Raw genomic sequence first — 17,520 nt, 5'->3', positions numbered from 1 at the left:
TCACGGATACATATCCATGATTCTTTTTCATCCTGTTCTTGCATAGGCTTAGACCTAGGCTGACTGTTCCCTTCTCTCCTCCCTTGTCCTGTGTGCCTCACCCCAAGCCAAGGACAGAGTTCTGTCCTAAGTAATAATGCAGATGATCAGTGACTAGCAGATATCTGACTGCTGGGATGCTGGCAGCATTGTCTCCGTCTCTACATATTGTCTTTTTGTTTCATGAAGAACTCGACAGAACGGTGGCTGTCTGTCCATCCATCTCCTTGTGGCCTAGTCCCTTGGCAGCTGAAATTTCTGGTAGGTATGTGGGAAATACCTTCTCTTCCCCAAAGTGACGGTGGAGCGAGGGGGTGGATAAAGGAGAGAGGGGAAGAAAAGATCTAGAAGCAGCATGATACAATGAGGTAACATGATAGAATATAAAGACCATAGGATTTGGATTCGGGCAACTTGAGTACAAATCTCAGCTCTTCCATCACATACACCTGGACAAAATGTTTAACCTCAGTGTACTCGGCTATAAAATGGAGATAATATGGTCTTGTCTTAGAAGTAGTGAGGATTCAGTTAGGATGGCCTAAAACAGCTTCCCATGATGCTTGATACAAATTAGAATCAAAACCTTGATACAAATTAGTCTTTGTGAGGATTAGAAAAATACTGGGGTGGTTCAGGGCTGTGCCACATAGTCACGGCAGTTATCATCCACCCTGGATGATATCTAGATAAATGGACTTAAAAGTGCCAGCTCCAAAAGTGGCAGGCAAGGTGAGATTTGCCGTGGGAACAGACTGCACGCCTGGGCGAGATGGGATGATAACATTTGGGAGAAGGAAGCCACCACCAAAGTTGACCTGGTCCAGGATAGAGGGCCAAGAAGAGGCAGAAAGGCCAAGAGCCAGACGTTGCTCAAGAAAACACTGATCTGGATGGATGGGCTAATAACGCACAGACTTATAAACCAAAGCGAAGAGTCTCCACGGTCTTTCAGAGAAGCTACATAAAATACTATGATTTTATTAGCAACCACAGATCTATCATTTTCCACATTTTACAATTATCCTGCTTCACACAGGATGACTAATTCTAATGAATTATCAATAATACATCTTAAATAACATGTTGTTGAAAAAAAATTAAGTTAAAATGCACTATGTAATAGTGCAGACACAAAGTGCAGCTGGCAACTTAATACACGAAACAATGCTGAATCCGTAGGGTTGAGATCCCATTTGGTTTTCCAGAAAGGAATATACCTTGCCCATCTTTGGTCAGTCCTGAAGCAGTATGCAAGCTGAATGATAAATATGAACTAAAAAGGCTAAAATACTGAAGACCAAATAGGATCACTCTAGAGTCCATTTTACAAGGAAATGCTCAGTCCCTTGTCTGTCAACGGGGATCTGTAGTCCCTACCTCCGCTGCAGTACCTACATATGGTCAGACTGCCTCCATCATCCAGCCTCCGGGACAAGTGGACTCACAATCCTGGGGGGAGCTGCTGCTGGTCGCTGAAGTGTGTTCCCATTCACACTTGACTCAGGGGCAAGGATTCTCTTGAGGAGGACAGCTCTAACATATTTACTTCTAAAAAGATTGTGTCTGCATCTTGTTGGGAGTTGTGTACGGGAAAGGTTATTTGCCAGAGGACATGGTACCAGCCAATGGTGGTCATTCCTCATAAATAACCAGCTCCAGAATCAAAAGAGCATCATCTGTGCCCCACCTTGTCGGGAACAGATTTCAGTTCTCACCCCCCAAAAAGGGGCTCACACTGAGCCTAACAGTGGTTAACGAACTCCCTTAGAAATGCTGTTATCAGATATCCCCATTCCCAGTTTTAGAGGCAACTAAGGAATATACAAGGCCTTCCCTGACCTTGGGGTCAGGAAGAAAAGGGGTGTCTGTATTCATAAAGGGAATTTAAATTCCGACCTTAGGACTCTCTTGAACCTGCTCCAAGTGAAGGAATACGGCTCCCAGCTTGGATGGCAAGAGCCTCAAGTGGAATGTCTTCCAGGACCGACAATTCACTCATGTTGTCACTCACCACCATAAAGAGAATGGTTAGAGTGACCTGGGTCTTGTAAAACTCAGACGTGGCACGATGCGGTGGTACATTCACTGTGTGCCACAGCTGATTTCTTTTACATAGGCTCTAACATATGTGCCCAGACGTTATATGCCGGGGCAGAACCTTTTAGTGGGAGGGTTTCCGGCATTTCTTTCTGATATGCTAAGTTGGAAAACAGACTTTGCAGTCATTTGGCAAGGGAAACTGTCTTTAAACCCCCCCCCTCTTGCTCTTTGTTTCTATCCTAGAAGACTAACCATCTGTTCCTACCCTACTGAGGAAGGTACTGGTGTAGGGCCAGGGCACTCTCCTCAAAAGGCATCTTTGATGTTCTTGAGCTGGCGCACGGCCAGGTCTACAGGGAGGCTGAACTTGAGGCTGCTGAGGCGACTGAGCAGGTTGAGGGCGCTCTCAAAGCCTGTGTGCGCCATGTAGCTCCAGGGCTGGTAGTGGGGCTCGATGAGTGACCCCGACTTGCAGATCAGGTTCACCCAGGACACGAGCCGCTGCTCATTGAGTGCCATGCACACCAAGGCCTTGAGCTCTGAGTCTGCGCTGCGCTTAAAAGGGTCGTGCTCCGTCAACACCATGTGGATGGCGGTCAGTAAGCTCTGCTTGGGGGTCACCACAGTGCCTCCCATAACCGGCAGGGCAAAGGACTGGGAGAGCTTCCGTGCGGGGGATTCCACATAAGCACGGCCGTTCTTAGCATGGTAGTACTTTACAAAGAGCTCCCACGGGTGCATGGCCTCGGGGGCTGAGGAGAAGGCTGGCAGCAAACAAGCAATGGGGGCCATGACAAGGCTCATCCCCGGTGAGGAGGCGTAGAGTCCATGGGCCAGCAGGTCCCTTACAGCCACTGTCAGCTCCTTCCGCACGGCCGTGGTCAGCTCGTCCTTGCCTCCCAGAGAGAGGTCCTGGAGGTTGGCGGAGGTGATGACGTGGTCGTGCGGCTGGTGCCTCAGGGCGAGCTGCTTCACTCTGTCTACTGATACCTCCAGCCTCTTCAGTAAGGGGGAGTAGTCCCTGTCAGCCTGGCTTCTCTGCCACAGGGTTTGTGGGATCTGGCCCGTGGCGCAACCAAACTGGCTAACGGCAAAGATCTGGAGCACTGCGAGTGCACGCCGCATGAGGTGCAGCCCCGTCTCCTGAACCTTCTTCACGTCTTCTGCCTTTGCTGTTCAGAAAATGCAACGACTCATCAGTTAGGGCCATGCTGGCACAGAGGTACATTCAACAAGTCACGGGCTGGGATCCGTTCCTGCTTCTGAGCTACAGTACACGTCCCACAGGAAGCCAAGAGCCACCTAGGATGTTGCTGGACCTAACTGTTTTGGGTTAATAATAGCTGTTACTGTGATTCCCACACCAAATAATCCGCTCACTTAAAGTGTATAATTCAGTGATTTTTAGTATATTTACAGAGCTGTGCACCCATCATCCCCAAAAGAATCCTGTACCATTAGCATTTCCCATTCCCACTTCTCCCCAGCCCCTTAAGCCCTAGGTAACTGCTAATCTACTTCCTACCTTTCTGGATTCGCCTATTCTGGAAGCTGTACTTACTTTTGCTGTTTCCTGGAGGCAGTCTGCCGCTGTCAGTTCTGGTGGAGCCACTTCCTGTCTTCCCACTGGCCTTGCACTCACAGTGTGCACTGTCTGCCTGCAGTGGGCTTCCCACTTCATCTGTAAGCAGGAGTTACAAAGAGGAGGAAAATGAATATTTACTAGTGCCTACCACATGTAAGACTTTTACAAACAACATCTGATTTGTGTGGCACAGTGACTGGCTCAATAAATATTTGCTGAATGAAGGAAGCGTGAATCATCATTTCAGGGGTGAGGAGAGTGGGACTAAACAGGTTAGGAACTTCCCCAAGGACCCAAGGCTAGGAAGTGGCAGAACTGGGATCTGAACTATCTGGTTCTAAAATCCATCTTCTTGGGGCATCTGGCTGGCTCAGTCGGAGGAGCATGTGACTCTTGATCTTAGGGGTGTGAGTTCGAGCCCTAGACTGGATGTAGAGATTACTTAAAGATAAAATCTTAAAAAAAAAAAAAAATCCACGTTCTTTCTATTCTACCGTGCTGGCTCCCTCACTGAGTGATCAAAACCTCCTACACAGTACATGAAGAACGGGCACCTTTAGGAACCAGTACTTGGATTACATATAATTATTATGACATCTGTCCACCCTGCTCTTCCCATCCCTTCCTCTGACCTTGGATGAAGTTGATGAACATCTCGAGGTCTCGGATCTGAGTCTTCAGCTGCTCAACCAACTGTTCTTTCACTCGGGCTGGGTTGACAATCTGAGCCACAGCTGCATCCACACGCTGCCGCAGCTCCTCAGTGGACAGTGAACTGATGTCCTCATTCAGATTCATGTCCAGTTTCTTTATTAGTTCATCTATGATCACCTATCAAGACCACAAACAATGGGCACACCCTTTAGAATTTTCAAGGAGAGGGCTTGAAAAGGGAGTTATTTGCTGGAGTGCTTCCTACCTTTAAATGGAAATCAACGACAGACAGAACTCCCAAACCTGGGAGAGGACACGATGCGACTGCTGATCAAGGTGAGAGCACAGAGCTCCTTCTCCTACAGTAACAAGGACCCTTGGTTCCTCTCAGACAGAAATGGCTCCTCTCACTGCACATTCTCTACCAGGCCAGGCAACTTTCGGGAGAATAACAGTGTGAATAATCCAAAGTGGTTGATAGTCCAAAAAGCCTCATAGTTAGCTTTCCCCAAAGCCTCCAAGAGAATACATATGGATTTCCTTTAGTTTCTAGTTCTCCTCATCCCTTCTTGCCCTACTCAAGGCAACTAAAAGAAAAAAAAAATCTCTACTAAACATCAAAGTGCATTAGAGCCCAAATGCCCTAGTGACAATATTTGGAACAGTTTGAAATCCAGTTAATGTAACTCCAGCCAAGCCAGAGAAACAGCCACATCACGGTGAGAGACAAACATGTTTGTAGGGGAGGCTGTAGCTGTATTTCTGCCAGAGATTTACCTGCCTACCCAGGTGTTGCTTAAATAAATATGGCATTAAAACCAGTCTGGATTCCTGGAATACTTATCAACTGGTAGTGGGGAAAAGCTAATTTACACTGGAGGAGGTGCCCAAGTAGAACTGTTTTAATGATCAAATGAAAAACTATTATTTAAAAAAAAAATTTTTTTTTTAACGTTTATTCATTTTTGAGAGACAGAGAAAGACAGAGCACAAGCAGGGAAGGGGCAGAGAGAGGGAGACACAGAATCTGAAACAGGGTCCAGGCTCTGAGCTGTCAGCACAGAGCCTGAGGCGGGGCTCGAACTCACAAACTGCGAGATCCTGACCTGAGCCGAAGTCGGACGCTCAACCGACTGAGCCACCCGGGCGCCCCAAAACGATTATTATTATTATATATCACTACTATTAGTATAACCACCAAAAAGAGCTCAGTTAACATATTATAAAGCTTTGGAATTTGTGTTTCTATGTGTGAACGAAGACTTGTCCCATTTCCCTTTGATTTGGGCCAGCAAAGGGACTCTCAGTAAGACCAAGGGTGAACGAGCTAGGAAAGAATGTCCTGTGAACACAGGAAGGGACAAGGTAGCCTTAGGTAGTGGTGGGCGCCTCTCTGGTGTCTGCTCACCCGCTGTCTTTCCAAGACCACGGACTGTGGCAGGGAGTCGTAACTGCCCTCTTGATAGGCAAATGTTTCCAGGTCATCCAGCTGGGTTTTGAGCTGCAGTATAAGTTCTTTCTGCTTCTCCCTTTGGGTTTCCAGACGTTCGCGTTTCTCCTGCTCACTCTAAGACAAGAAAATACTTAGGTCTATTTCATAGGAAAAGGAAAAATCAGGGCACAAGGGCACATTAAGAATCCTCACAAGCTAACCATGACTACTGAAACAAAGTATTTCCAAATAATCCCAAGCAAATACAGAATTCATACATAGGTTCAAAAATGAGAATAACGATTTCATCCAGGGTAATTTATTAAATGTGTTTTCTTTTTTTTTTTTTTTTAATTTTTTTTTTTTCAACGTTTATTTATTTTTGGGACAGAGAGAGACAGAGCATGAACGGGCGAGGGGCAGAGAGAGAGGGAGACACAGAATCGGAAACAGGCTCCAGGCTCCGAGCCATCAGCCCAGAGCCCGACGCGGGGCTCGAACTCACGGACCGGGAGATCGTGACCTGGCTGAAGTCGGACGCTTAACCGACTGCGCCACCCAGGCGCCCCAAATGTGTTTTCTTTAAAAAGGTATTTGTCCCTCATTGGAAACAGAATATGAATACAATGAGGCCTTTTGTTAAGACAGCCTTCCCACCCCCTCCACAAAGGCCTAGTTAGGATAGAGACAATTTATCTTAGACAAGACAGCCCCCCAGGAATTAAACATGCCATCCTCCACAGCCAATTACCACAGATCAACTCCTGAATACTTTCTGCGGCCAAATTTTGCAAGAGAATCTAGAGATAAGGGTGTAGAGGAAAGATTTATAATTCATAATCAGTTTTCTTTCTTATTTTTTAAAGATTTTATTTTTCAATAATCTCTACATCCAAAGGGGCTCAAACTCACAACCCTGAGATCAAGAGTTGCATACTCTATCGACTGAACCAGCCAAGCACCCCTCATAACCGGTTTTCTTAAGATTCAAAGCCCCTGCAATGTATTACAGATGTTCGCACAATCAAAAGAATTAAAGCAGGTGCCTGGGCAGTGAAAAATAAAATCCAAAAGCCAAGCAACAGGGGTGGGAAGGTAACCATGCTAAAAAAGAAAGAAAGAAAAAAAAAGAGTCTGGTAAGTTTCCCTGACCAGTGACTCCTTTCTCCATTGTTGGCCACCAGGCAGATTCTGCATTTAAGTGATGAAAAATCCTTCAGGGTGGTGAAGTCTTGCCAATGTATTCTCAAATACTAGTTCTTCCTTAACTTTCTTGATTATCAAAAACAAAACAAACCAAAACTAGCAAGTCAGGTGCAGGTATAAGGCTGCATTTTCAACCAGCAGTCTATAGGACATTAAATTTAACCTTCAAATGGAACTTACCAAGCCCTCCAAAAGATATGAGACAGGACAAATGAAAAACAATGAATTAACTTTTTGTTCAAGCTCTTTAAAAAGCAATCCTTTTGCTTTACTCAACATGACAGCAAGCCTTTTCTCAGGACACTTCCTCTCCAAACCTTTCTGAGTATTGGCATTTCTTAGAACCTTGTTCCCATCCGCTGCTGAGTGAGGGCCTAGCTATCCTTCTGGTTTCCTGGATCTCCCGGGGCAGAGCTGATCATTTCTCACTCTATGCTGTGTACACACTTCTCTAGCTCATGTCACATTATAATCTTTGTTGAGGATTCTGTCTCCCCCAGTCTATGAACTCCTTAAGGGCAAAGGCCTTGACTTTGTACCCCTGTTGCCTAGCACGGTGTTTGGCACAGGATAAACTCTCAATACACATTTGCTGTATGTTACTGAACTAAAACAGGTACAGAACGACACATTCCAAATAATGAGCTCTGACTGGAGGAAGCTGTCTAGCCAGCCCAAGGAGAAAGTACAGGGAAGCTCTGTTTGTGTTTTCACTGTATCCTAACTTCATTAAGCCAAGGAAGAAGAAGAAGAAAAAAAAACAGCCATGAATCCTGATTCTGTTTTCACGAGTATGTCTGCTGAACTCTGTTTTCTGCCATGGCACCATGGCAGTTACAGCGTGTTATTTGTTGGAATGTGGGCAAACAAGTGTAATAGAGAAAAACGAGCTCTGGTTCAAGGCAGAAAATAATGGAAATGATTTCCAGTAGGAAGTGAGAGGAAATACTGGTTTAAGAAAATCTGGAACTAACAAGAAGTAAATCATCTGGTTCAAACATGTCCCCCCACTTAGATATTTTATGTAATCTTCTGTGCATTCATTAACGCATAAACAGGTGGTACCAAAGTGGTATTTTGAGCACCGCTTTTTTTCCTAATTTTTACTTATTTATTTTGAGAGAGAGCATGTGCAGGGGAGGGGCAGAGAGAGAGAGAGAAAGAGAGAGAGAGAGAGAGAGAGAGAGAGAGAGAGAGAATCCCAAGCATGCTCTGTGCTGTCAGTGCAGAGCCTGACGTGGGGCTTGATCTCACCAACCATGGCATCATGACCTGAGCAGAAATCAAGAGTCACTTAACTGACTGAGCCACCCAGGCGCCCGGTGAGCACCACTTTTTTTTTTTTTTTTAAGTTGTACTCTGCTTCTGAAAGAGAAAATGAACAACCAAAAGAGCACCACATCCACACAGAAACTCTGATGCTTCTTGCTCCTGAACAAGGGCCTGGTTACAGTAATCCTTTCTACTCCTTTCTACTCCTTAAAAGTCTGGCAATTTGAGGTGGCTGCTCCTTGTTCCAGGAGCTGCGGGTATATGGAGAGGAGGGTGGAACAGCAAACACAGGATTGCACTGGAAACATTTCAGGTTAAAATAAGCAAGTCAGTATCTGCTACTGATAAGCCTTGGTTAAACCCAATTTAAGTGGGAAGAAAGCCACGTATAGGTAGTAACTTGAAGAATGAAAATGTGGAGAAGACGGCCAAGTCTCTTCAACACCTCCAATAAGCTATCTGCAACTGTGCATTTTCAGAGATTCAAAGACTGTTAAGGAAATGGCATTGGCATACAGACTCCCATTACTCAGTGGAGGCTAACTGAACAGATCTTGTCACAGTTACCAAAGGGGCTTCCTATATAATACCTAGTTATTAGGCAGGATGGGCAAGGAGGTTTAAAATTCCAGCTGTAGGAAAGGCTATAATCAGGAGTTGTGTTGTTTTTTTTCATTTACTAAGTGATCCTGCTGTTCAACAAAGCTTCTGCTCCCACAAAAGCCTAAAGATTAAAGACGTTTTCTAGATTCCAGGAAAGTAGGAACAGGCAGGAGGTCTAAATTTCCATGGATTCCAATTCACTTACCCTTCATTAGCCAATGTTCTCAGCCCCAGGTCGGGGTACTCTATCAACAAATGTGCTCGGGCGTTGGGTACTTTATGAGGCCACGGCAAGGTGAGGGGGAGCAGCACTGCTTTGGTTGGTTGCTCTGTTGCCCTTTGAATACTCTTTGCTCACCACTCTTCTGTCCCGCACGTCACCACACCTGCATCTCTTTCCACACCCTAGGTGGACACCCCTCACAATGAGGTTCCCAGGCCTCGGGGTCCTCCTGCCCTTCAGCAAACCTCGCACACCTGTCTTATCTCCTCGTCTCCAACGCGCGAAGTACTCACCGAGACCAGCCGGCTTCTCACCGCTGCTACCTTGGTCCGCGTCAGCATCGCCACCCACCCAACCCCCTATGCCCCTGTCCCTCGGGGTCTGGCCCCGATGCTCACCTGGTTCTCGCCCCGCAATCGTGGCCGGTCCCCTGGCAACCCATCGCCATCGTCGCTGGCGGGGTCCTCGGACCCCCCATAACCCAGGACGTGCGGGCAACCGCGGAAAGCGAAGTCCTCGAGCTCGCGCAGGAGGCGCTGCTGCTCCGCGGGCGCACCGCGCACCACCTGGCGCAGGCGGAACTGCACTTGCGCGAAGTGCGAGGACAGCGCAAGCAGCGCCGAGTCCAGCCGCCGCCGCTCAGCCCGCAGCCGCCGCAGCGTCCGGCCGGGCGAGTCGGGAGGGGAGCCCGGGGCCGCGCCTGGCTCCTCGGCTGCCGCCTCTTCCGAGAACGCAGCTGTCCCAGGCCCGGCCTCCGCCACTGCCCCCACCGGGGCCCAGCGCACCGCCTCGCAAGGTGGCGGCGACTCCTCTTCCTCTTCCTCTTCGTCCTTCGCCTTTGGACCAACGGCAGCTACCACCGTTACCGGCTCCGCAGACGCTTCGATAGCCGCCATCTTCCCGGAAACGCCGCCGCACGTCAGCCGCGCCCCCTCACTGCCATGGCAACGGCGCGCTGTCTGGGAAACCCGCAGAGCGGGTGGGCGGGGCACATACGTCAGACAGTTTATCGTCACCTGGGGCGGGCCTTCCCAGGGGATTTAACTGGGGCTGATAATCTTTTATTGAGCGCCTATCGTGAATCAGACACTGAGTGCCCTGAGCGTTGGAGAAACGAGTGAATGAAGTCAGGAGCAAGTTATTCGGTGTGCACGTTATCTAGTGTGGTTCTTGCCCTGGTCCCCGTGGGTGGGTGGTCTATTCCTAACCTGAACATTTCTGGAGACCCAGAGATGTGAAGGACTGCCGGGATTATGCTCTCCCAGACTCTCTCTGGAGTGCAGATCCCTTGGCTGTGTGGCCACATCCCCCCCTTCCTCTAAGGCCTTCCCCGACCATATAAGGAGAGGCAGCTGCTGGGGGCGTCCCCAGTATCTAAAGATAGCGGTCTCTGCTTTGGACTCCAAACGCCACCGGGTAGCAGGAGCTGCCATGGCAAGGTGAGTGTTTCCAGTCGCCCTTTTCCCTGGAGATTCCTTGTCCCACCATTTTCTGGGCGCTCTGGGCCCTGCGAGGTCCCATGGAAACCCCAGACTTCGGGTCTCTGTAACTTTCGGGTGGTGAGGGAAGTGACCTGAATGTTCTCCATAACTCCCTACCTCTCAACTTTCGCACTCTCGATTCTCCCCAGGTTCACCCTCCCCCCCTCCTCCCTACTCCCATCACGCCCCTTTCACTTCCTTCTGTCTCACTTAGCTCCACTTTGACAGGGCCATGGCATAAAACATCCCTAAAATAACCCCCCCCCACACCTTTCCCCAATGCCCCCCGTCTTCCCTCTGCCACCCCTATGAAGCCCCACCGCAACTCCTCTTCAGGCAGCATGCCAGGACGCTGTGGTATGACAGGCCCAAATATGTGTTCATGGAGTTTTGTGTTGAGGATAGCACCGATGTCCACGTGCTCATCGAAGACCACCGCATTGTGTTCAGGTAATGGCCCTCCTCTCTGGAGGGCCTGGTTTCCAGGAACCTTTCCTTTCTCCTAATGCGCCCATGCTCAGCCTGCCGCATTTCCTCAGCTGCATTGTCTCCTCAGCTGCAAGAATGCGGATGGAGTGGAGTTGTACAATGAGATTGAGTTCTATGCTAAGGTGAACTCCAAGGTAAGGGTGGGACAGGACCGTAAGGTCTGGATGGAAAGGCTGCTTGGGAAATTGGAGATTCATTCTACACCTCAGATCCTAACAATGAGGCTGTCTGTCTGGCAGGACTCCCAGGATAAACGCTCCGGTCGTTCCATCACTTGTTTTGTGAGGAAATGGAAGGAGAAGGTGGCCTGGCCTCGACTCACCAAAGAGGATATCAAAGTAGGTGTGTGGGGAATGGCCTGCTCTTTCTCCTCTGCTCTCTGTGTACCTGGGGACATAGATCTGGGAATCACCCTTGGCTCCTTTCCCACCAACATTCAGTCACTCACGAGGTCCTACTTGACTTCCTAAATATTCTTGAGTCTGTTACTTCGTCTCTTCTAATTCAGGCCTCATCCATCACTGGGTGAGGTTTATTGCATATTTTCAGTCCTACCCTCAATCCATCCTTTGTACTGCTCCCAGCATGGCCTATCTAAAACACGCATTTGAACGGTACCTGGCTGGCTCAGTCGGCCCAGCATGCGTCTCTTGATCTCAGGGTTGTGAGTTTGAGGCCCATGTTGGGTATAGAGATTACTTAAAAGTAAAATCTTTGAAAAAAAAAAAAAGAAGAAGAAAATGGAGATTCTGATCACACTGGCCTAAATTCCCAAATGCCAGGGGCACCTGACCGGTCCAGTTGGTAGAGCATGCGACTGTTGATCTTGGGGCTGTGAATTCAAGCCCCATACTGGATGTAGAGAATTACTTCATAAATAAATAAATTCCCAAATGGAGCTTTAAATGGAGCATGTGCACCGCACTTTACTCCTTTTCAGTAGCACCCTCTTTCAGGCATTTGAACTTGTCACTTCTGCTCTTTGGGTTGAAATCCAAGGACCACCGCGTGACATATAAGCTATTCCTCCCTTCTGGAGCATCATATCCCATTAGTCTCTGCCCTAAACTTTACATTCTAGCCATAGCAAATGTCTTGCAACTCTTTTGCACACACCAGGCTATTTCTCATTACTTTACCTTTGCTCATGCTGTGCCTTCTTCCTGGAAAGCCATCATCACTACCTGTGCCCACCTACCCCTTGCACATCCTTTAAGTCTCTGCTACTCTAAGAAGCCTGGGCTCCTATAGTTCCTTTCTGTGTTTCCATAATATCCCCTGCGTAAGCCACCACCACCCTTTCCACGCTGTTATTATTATAATGATTTATTTAAATTTCCCTTCCCCACTTGCTTTGTGATGGCTGGGACTATATATGTTAAACATTTTCTTGAATTAATTTTGTTAACATTTATTTATTTTTGAGAGGGAGAGAAAGAGAGAGAATGAGTAGGGGAGGGACAGAGAGAGAGGAAGACAGAGAATCCAAAGCAGGCTCTGCGTTGTCATTGCAAAGCCCAACATGGGGCTCAAACCCACAAACTGTGAGATCGTGACCTGAGCTGACGTCGGACGCTCAGCCAACTAAGCTACCCAGGTGCCCCTCTGTTAAACCTTTTAGAATCACAATGCCAAGCTCAGAGTCTGGCCCATAGTACATGTTCAATAAATAGCTGTTAAAATAAATGAGTGAGTAACTTCTTTTCTTGTTTATAAGAACTTAGAACACAGGCCTCCAAGGGTTATCTCCAACTCCAGGGGATGCAGCTTGTCTGTCTTGCTTGGTTGATTCCTATAGTATTTTATGACACACTTATCTTTCTAGAGGTATTATACCTCTATTCAGTCAGCTTCGGGAGGGCCAAATTTCTATGCTTTTCCATCTCCTACAATGCCTGGCATTGTGCTTCACACTTAGTAGATTCCTGGCAAATCTTTGCGGTTGATGATGATGGCATCCTGGAAAGGGGCTAGTCAAAGAGGTGCTGTGGGGAAGGAAGACTGTACCCCCAATGGCCTTCTTTGCCCCTAAGCATGCCCCTGTGCACACGGCCATGTTCTTCTGTGCACTTGTGATGCTCTGTACTTTCCTCTTGCAGCCGGTGTGGTTGTCTGTGGACTTTGATAACTGGAGAGACTGGGAGGGGGATGAAGAGGTGGAGCTGGCTCAGGTGGAACACTATGCAGAGGTAATGCCATTTTCTGCCCATCTTGATCATTCTCTGTGTCTCTGCTCATACGGAGGACTGTCATCAGGGCTAGACAGAGATAGATGAGCTTGTCTCATTCGTGCTCATATTGTTTACATATTTTGTGCGATGTTTATTTAGGAGGGATGGGAGAAATGAATATTAGTGAAACTGTACACTTGGATTCATGCATTAGTCACAGAATTCTGAAAAAGTTTGGCAAAGCCTTTACCAACTTTTCTGTCATTCTGTCATTCTATTTTCTGTGTGTGTGTGTGTGTGTGTGTGTGTGTGTGTGTGTGTTTCCTGAGCCAGACAACTTCATGGGAAGCTCAAACTAAGCAGTATAAAAATTTACATCATAAAACAAATTAATTGCACCCTGCCATATATTATTTGGTTTTAGAATTTCAGCTACTATTTATTCAAGTTGCCAAAATACTAACAGACTGTAACCTGCATTAGTAAGAAGGATGCTGTGTGTGTGTTTCAACATCCTTTTAAAAAGGGGATCGATTTACTTTTCTCCAGTTCATTCCAGTGATGTGTTAGGGGCTGTACAGATAAGGCAGTTGCCTGGCTGGGACCATTCTCCTGTGGTCCATCAACATACAGGTTGCTCTTCCCTTGCCCTTCTTTTCTTTTGTAATCATTTTTCTCTTCCTACTAGCTTTTGAAGAAGGTCAGCGTCAAGAGACCTCCCCCTGGCATGGATGACCTGGATGTGAGTAAAGCCTGCCTTTCAACCCTTTGGTTTCCTTTTAGCCCTAAAAAATAAGATACTAGAAAGCTCTTGTTATGGTCCTTGGCACACCATAGTTTTCTCAGTGCATGTCAGCCAAATTTGGATTTGACACAGGAGGTTGAATATTCTTCTCCAGGCTGTAGAAAACCCCAGCAAGACCCTCCTCCCTCCCATCTCCCCTCTACTTCTCTATCCTAGAGCAGACCTGGCCCTGTTGACTGCATTCACAGTTGTAAGGAGCAGTGGCCTGAATTGAAATTCTGAAACCATGTGATGGTTGACACAGTGTTGTTAATTGAGTGCCAGTGGTTTATTTTATTTTTGAAAGTATAAATCCTTCTGTTAGCCTACCAGGAAGTGGTATGATTTAGAAAATCACAAAAGAAAACTTGGTGAGCGGGAGGGAGTGAGTAGAGTTTGTGAACACAAATGTTCACTCTTTGCAGATTCTACAGGCGCTTTTGTCTTTTTTTCTTTCCCTAGGATGATTCTGACAGTGCTGATGCAACAAGTAATTAACTTCTGTGACGGCAGAGCTGGGGAGGAAGCTGGGGCATCTTCCAGTCGCTCTGAAAAGCTAGGGCTGGGGTCTTTGCCAGCTCTTAGCTGTGGGGTCTCCAGGATCTCTGAACTTTCCTAGAAACCTTTTTACATGTCCTTTCATGTTTTATTTCTTTTTTCCTAGGCACTTGAGTATGGCTCCATCAGATGGCAGGATAGGAGAGTAGACTGGTGGGGCTCCTGACTTCCTACCAATTGGCTGTAATCTTTGTGCTTGGGCCACTCATCAGGGCTCTCTTGAGTATTCGAGCATGTGTGTGTGGTAGAGCAAAAGCCAAAGAAGCAGTTTATAGATTATAATAAATCTGTAAGAACAATTCTCTGTCTCCTTTCTTCTTGCACTTCTTCCTCCTGGAGGCAAGCCTCTTCTACCTTTATTGTTCCTCTCAAGGTGTGGGGTGGGTGTTGCAGATCCTGGTCCTCACTGTTGAGATTGGAAACAGAAAGATCTTGGGAGTAGGCTTGTGACTTACATGGGACTTCCCCATGCCTAGATCAATGCTTATGTCTCAGACCAGACACCAGCCTTTCTCTATACCCCTAGAACCATGTAAATTCTGCCACCCCTAGAACTAGCCAGAAACCCACCTCAGCTTCCTGCATAATCCAGAAATTTCTTTGCACTTTAATAGCTAATTGTTACATTAGTTAATGCCTATATCTGTTTGCTCTTCCATCCATTATCTACCCCATTCATCCATAAACATTTTTTTGAGTGCCTAATGTGTACTTAAACTGTGACTTAGACAAAATGCCGTACCCACACCTTGCCCTTGAACTCATGGTAAAGTACTGAGATTTGTTTAAAAAATTAAACTTCAAAAGTTTATGTCAATCATATATAGATACAGTTTAAAAATTAAAATAGTATAGAAGGGTATAAAATTTAAAGTTGAATTTGTACTCCTTTAAGAGAGGTAACTACTGTTAATAGTTTCTCTGATAAATTGATATATCTATATATGTATATACACTGTACACATAACTTGCATTAATACTTATAGCTTATGTAATCATATTGTATTATATAGTTAGCTGATATATAAAACAATACATATGAAACAAACATGCAGTTACTTACATATAGGATAATATATATTAAATCTTGGGGCGCCTGGGTGGCTCAGTTGGTTAAGCAACTGACTTCCGCTCAGGTCACGATCTCACGGTTCGTGGGTTCAAGCCCCACATTGGGCTCTGTGCCGACAGCTCAGAGCCTGGAGCCTGCTTTGGATTCTGTCTCCCTCTCTCTCTGCCCCTCCCCCACTTGTGCTCTGTCTTTCTCTCTCTCTCAAAAGTATAGGGGCGCCTGGGTGGCGCAGTCGGTTAGGCGTCCGACTTCAGCCAGGTCACGATCTCGAGGTCCGGGAGTTTGAGCCCCGCGTCAGGCTCTGGGCTGATGGCTAAGAGCCTGGAGCCTGTTTCCGATTCTGTGTCTCCCTCTCTCTCTGCCCCTCCCCCGTTCATGCTCTGTCTCTCTCTGTCCCAAAAATAAATAAACGTTGAAAAAAAATTAAAAAAAATAAATAAAATATACATTTTTTTTTTAAAACTTAATAGACCTATAAGCAAATGCAGTGTGTGTACACAACTGAAATCATACTATGTACATTTAAACCCTGCTTGTTTAAACTTAATATATATTGGGGCTGTTTCCAAGTTGGTGTATATAGATCTAACTCTTTTTCATGGCTACATGGTATTCAACTAAATATACTTTCCACAATGTAACTGATTCCTCACTGAGGGACATTTAGGTTGTTGTTAGTCTTTTTCAGTTTTCAAACAATGCTGCAAAAGGATTCAAAAATAGATCTTTATATGTTTGGCAAGAATATCTGTAGGGTAAATTCCTAGAAGTGGAATTGCTAGGTCAAAGAGTAGTAGATACATTTAAACGTTTTGATAGCTGTTGCCCAAGTTGCTCTTAGCTAAACTGGACCCATTCCTGCTCCCACCAACAGAGTGGCCCGTTCTTCAAAACCTTTTAGATACTCACAAAGATAAAAAATTGTACTTGACTTAATTTACTTTTAATTATAAGATTGTTCATGGTTTATTTTTATTAGTGATTGGTATTTCTTTTAAGGTGCTCTGTCCATACCTTTTGCCCATTTTGCTATTGACATTACTTCTTAAGCTTTTTAAAAAGTCTGATAATACAAAGTTGTACTTGTATCATGCTGTACAATTTACTAAGTCTTTATATATTATCTTAATAAAAAATTTGAACCTCATATCAACCTTATAATTAGGTTTTCTTCATAGGTGATTGAACGGGTAACAATACGTGGGAGAGTTGGGACTTGAACTTGTATAGCATATGTCCCTCCCTTATCCACAATTCTGAAAACGAGAAAAAATCTGAAAACCCACTTAAAAAAATTGACAGCAAAACTCATTTGACAGCAAAACCTGACCTAAAATGATGTGAAGCTATTTATAGTATTCGTTTATTCTATTTAGTGCATTTATTTCTCAGCATAAATATTAATGCTTTGGATGACATGGTGTTGCTCCAGAATTCCAAATGGAACACATGGGGTTCATAAACACATACATACATTCACATACAAAACACATGGTGGGTATGCTCTGCATTACTGCCTAAAATCTGAAAAAATCCTAAATTCTGATACACCTGGCGTCTTCAAGCTTTTTATTATTTGATTTAAGAAAGCAGGAAGTTAATTCTAACATTTAATCTGTTTAACGTTTTAAGGCGCTGATTACAGTTTGTTAATTTCTGTTAGCCTTTCTTTTCTACCCTGTCCAGTTAGGTAACACTAGTCACATGTGGTTATTGAGTGCATGTGATTATTGAGTACCGAGATGTGGCTAGTACAAGCTGAGATGTGCTATAAGCATAAATACACATCAGCTTTTGAAAATTTTGTGCAGAAAAAAAATCTCACTTAATTTTACATTGACATAATATTCTGACAAATGACATAATATTCTGGATCTGTTGGTTTCAATGAAACATTAGCGTATATGG

At 45.7% G+C, this 17,520-nt stretch overlaps 2 protein-coding genes across 3 annotated transcripts; one reads left to right on the top strand and one right to left on the bottom strand.

Annotated features, from left to right (window-relative positions):
* Positions 1 to 988: 988 nt before the first annotated feature.
* On the bottom strand, positions 989 to 9,998 carry RUNDC1 (RUN domain containing 1). The gene is made up of 5 exons (XM_047093354.1): positions 9,456 to 9,998; positions 5,730 to 5,888; positions 4,300 to 4,498; positions 3,644 to 3,763; positions 989 to 3,254 (listed from the first exon to the last, which is right to left on the bottom strand). Exons 1-5 carry the CDS (start codon positions 9,951 to 9,953, stop codon positions 2,389 to 2,391), a joined length of 1,842 nt encoding a protein of 613 aa, XP_046949310.1. The 5' UTR covers positions 9,954 to 9,998; the 3' UTR covers positions 989 to 2,388.
* Positions 9,899 to 14,839, top strand: PTGES3L (prostaglandin E synthase 3 like). Of its 2 annotated transcripts, none has more exons than XM_047093356.1 (8): positions 9,899 to 10,496; positions 10,875 to 10,988; positions 11,095 to 11,161; positions 11,267 to 11,365; positions 13,127 to 13,216; positions 13,887 to 13,940; positions 14,445 to 14,472; positions 14,647 to 14,839. In XM_047093356.1, exons 1-8 carry the CDS (start codon positions 10,489 to 10,491, stop codon positions 14,652 to 14,654), a joined length of 468 nt encoding a protein of 155 aa, XP_046949312.1. In that variant the 5' UTR covers positions 9,899 to 10,488; the 3' UTR covers positions 14,655 to 14,839. The 2 variants fall into 2 exon arrangements, with proteins under 2 accessions (XP_046949312.1, XP_046949314.1); XM_047093358.1 differs by having other exon boundaries at positions 10,688 to 10,988.
* The last annotated feature ends 2,681 nt before the right edge of the window (positions 14,840 to 17,520 follow it).

This window comes from Lynx rufus, unplaced genomic scaffold (genome assembly GCF_022079265.1).
Source record: "Lynx rufus isolate CCGP_SWC_20201006 ecotype Redwood Valley unplaced genomic scaffold, mLynRuf1.p SCAF_34, whole genome shotgun sequence".
NCBI classification, from domain to species: Eukaryota; Metazoa; Chordata; class Mammalia; order Carnivora; family Felidae; genus Lynx; species Lynx rufus.
This window is presented reverse-complemented; position numbering and strand designations above follow the sequence as displayed.

What these genes read in the sequence shown, in the direction of transcription:
- PTGES3L (XM_047093356.1), top strand. An exon ending in ATGCTAAGGTGAACTCCAAG is followed by an intron (nt 11,162 to 11,266) that starts GTAAGGGTGGGA and finishes TCTGTCTGGCAG; the next exon opens with GACTCCCAGGATAAACGCTC. An exon ending in AGGTGGAACACTATGCAGAG is followed by an intron (nt 13,217 to 13,886) that starts GTAATGCCATTT and finishes TCTTCCTACTAG; the next exon opens with CTTTTGAAGAAGGTCAGCGT.
- RUNDC1 (XM_047093354.1), bottom strand. Translation starts at nt 9,953, where the DNA reads ATGGCGGCTATCGAAGCGTCTGCGGAGCCGGTAACGGTGGTAGCTGCC. An exon ending in GATTGCGGGGCGAGAACCAG is followed by an intron (nt 5,889 to 9,455) that starts GTGAGCATCGGG and finishes TTCTTGTCTTAG; the next exon opens with AGTGAGCAGGAGAAACGCGA. An exon ending in TGGTCTTGGAAAGACAGCGG is followed by an intron (nt 4,499 to 5,729) that starts GTGAGCAGACAC and finishes TGGTCTTGATAG; the next exon opens with GTGATCATAGATGAACTAAT.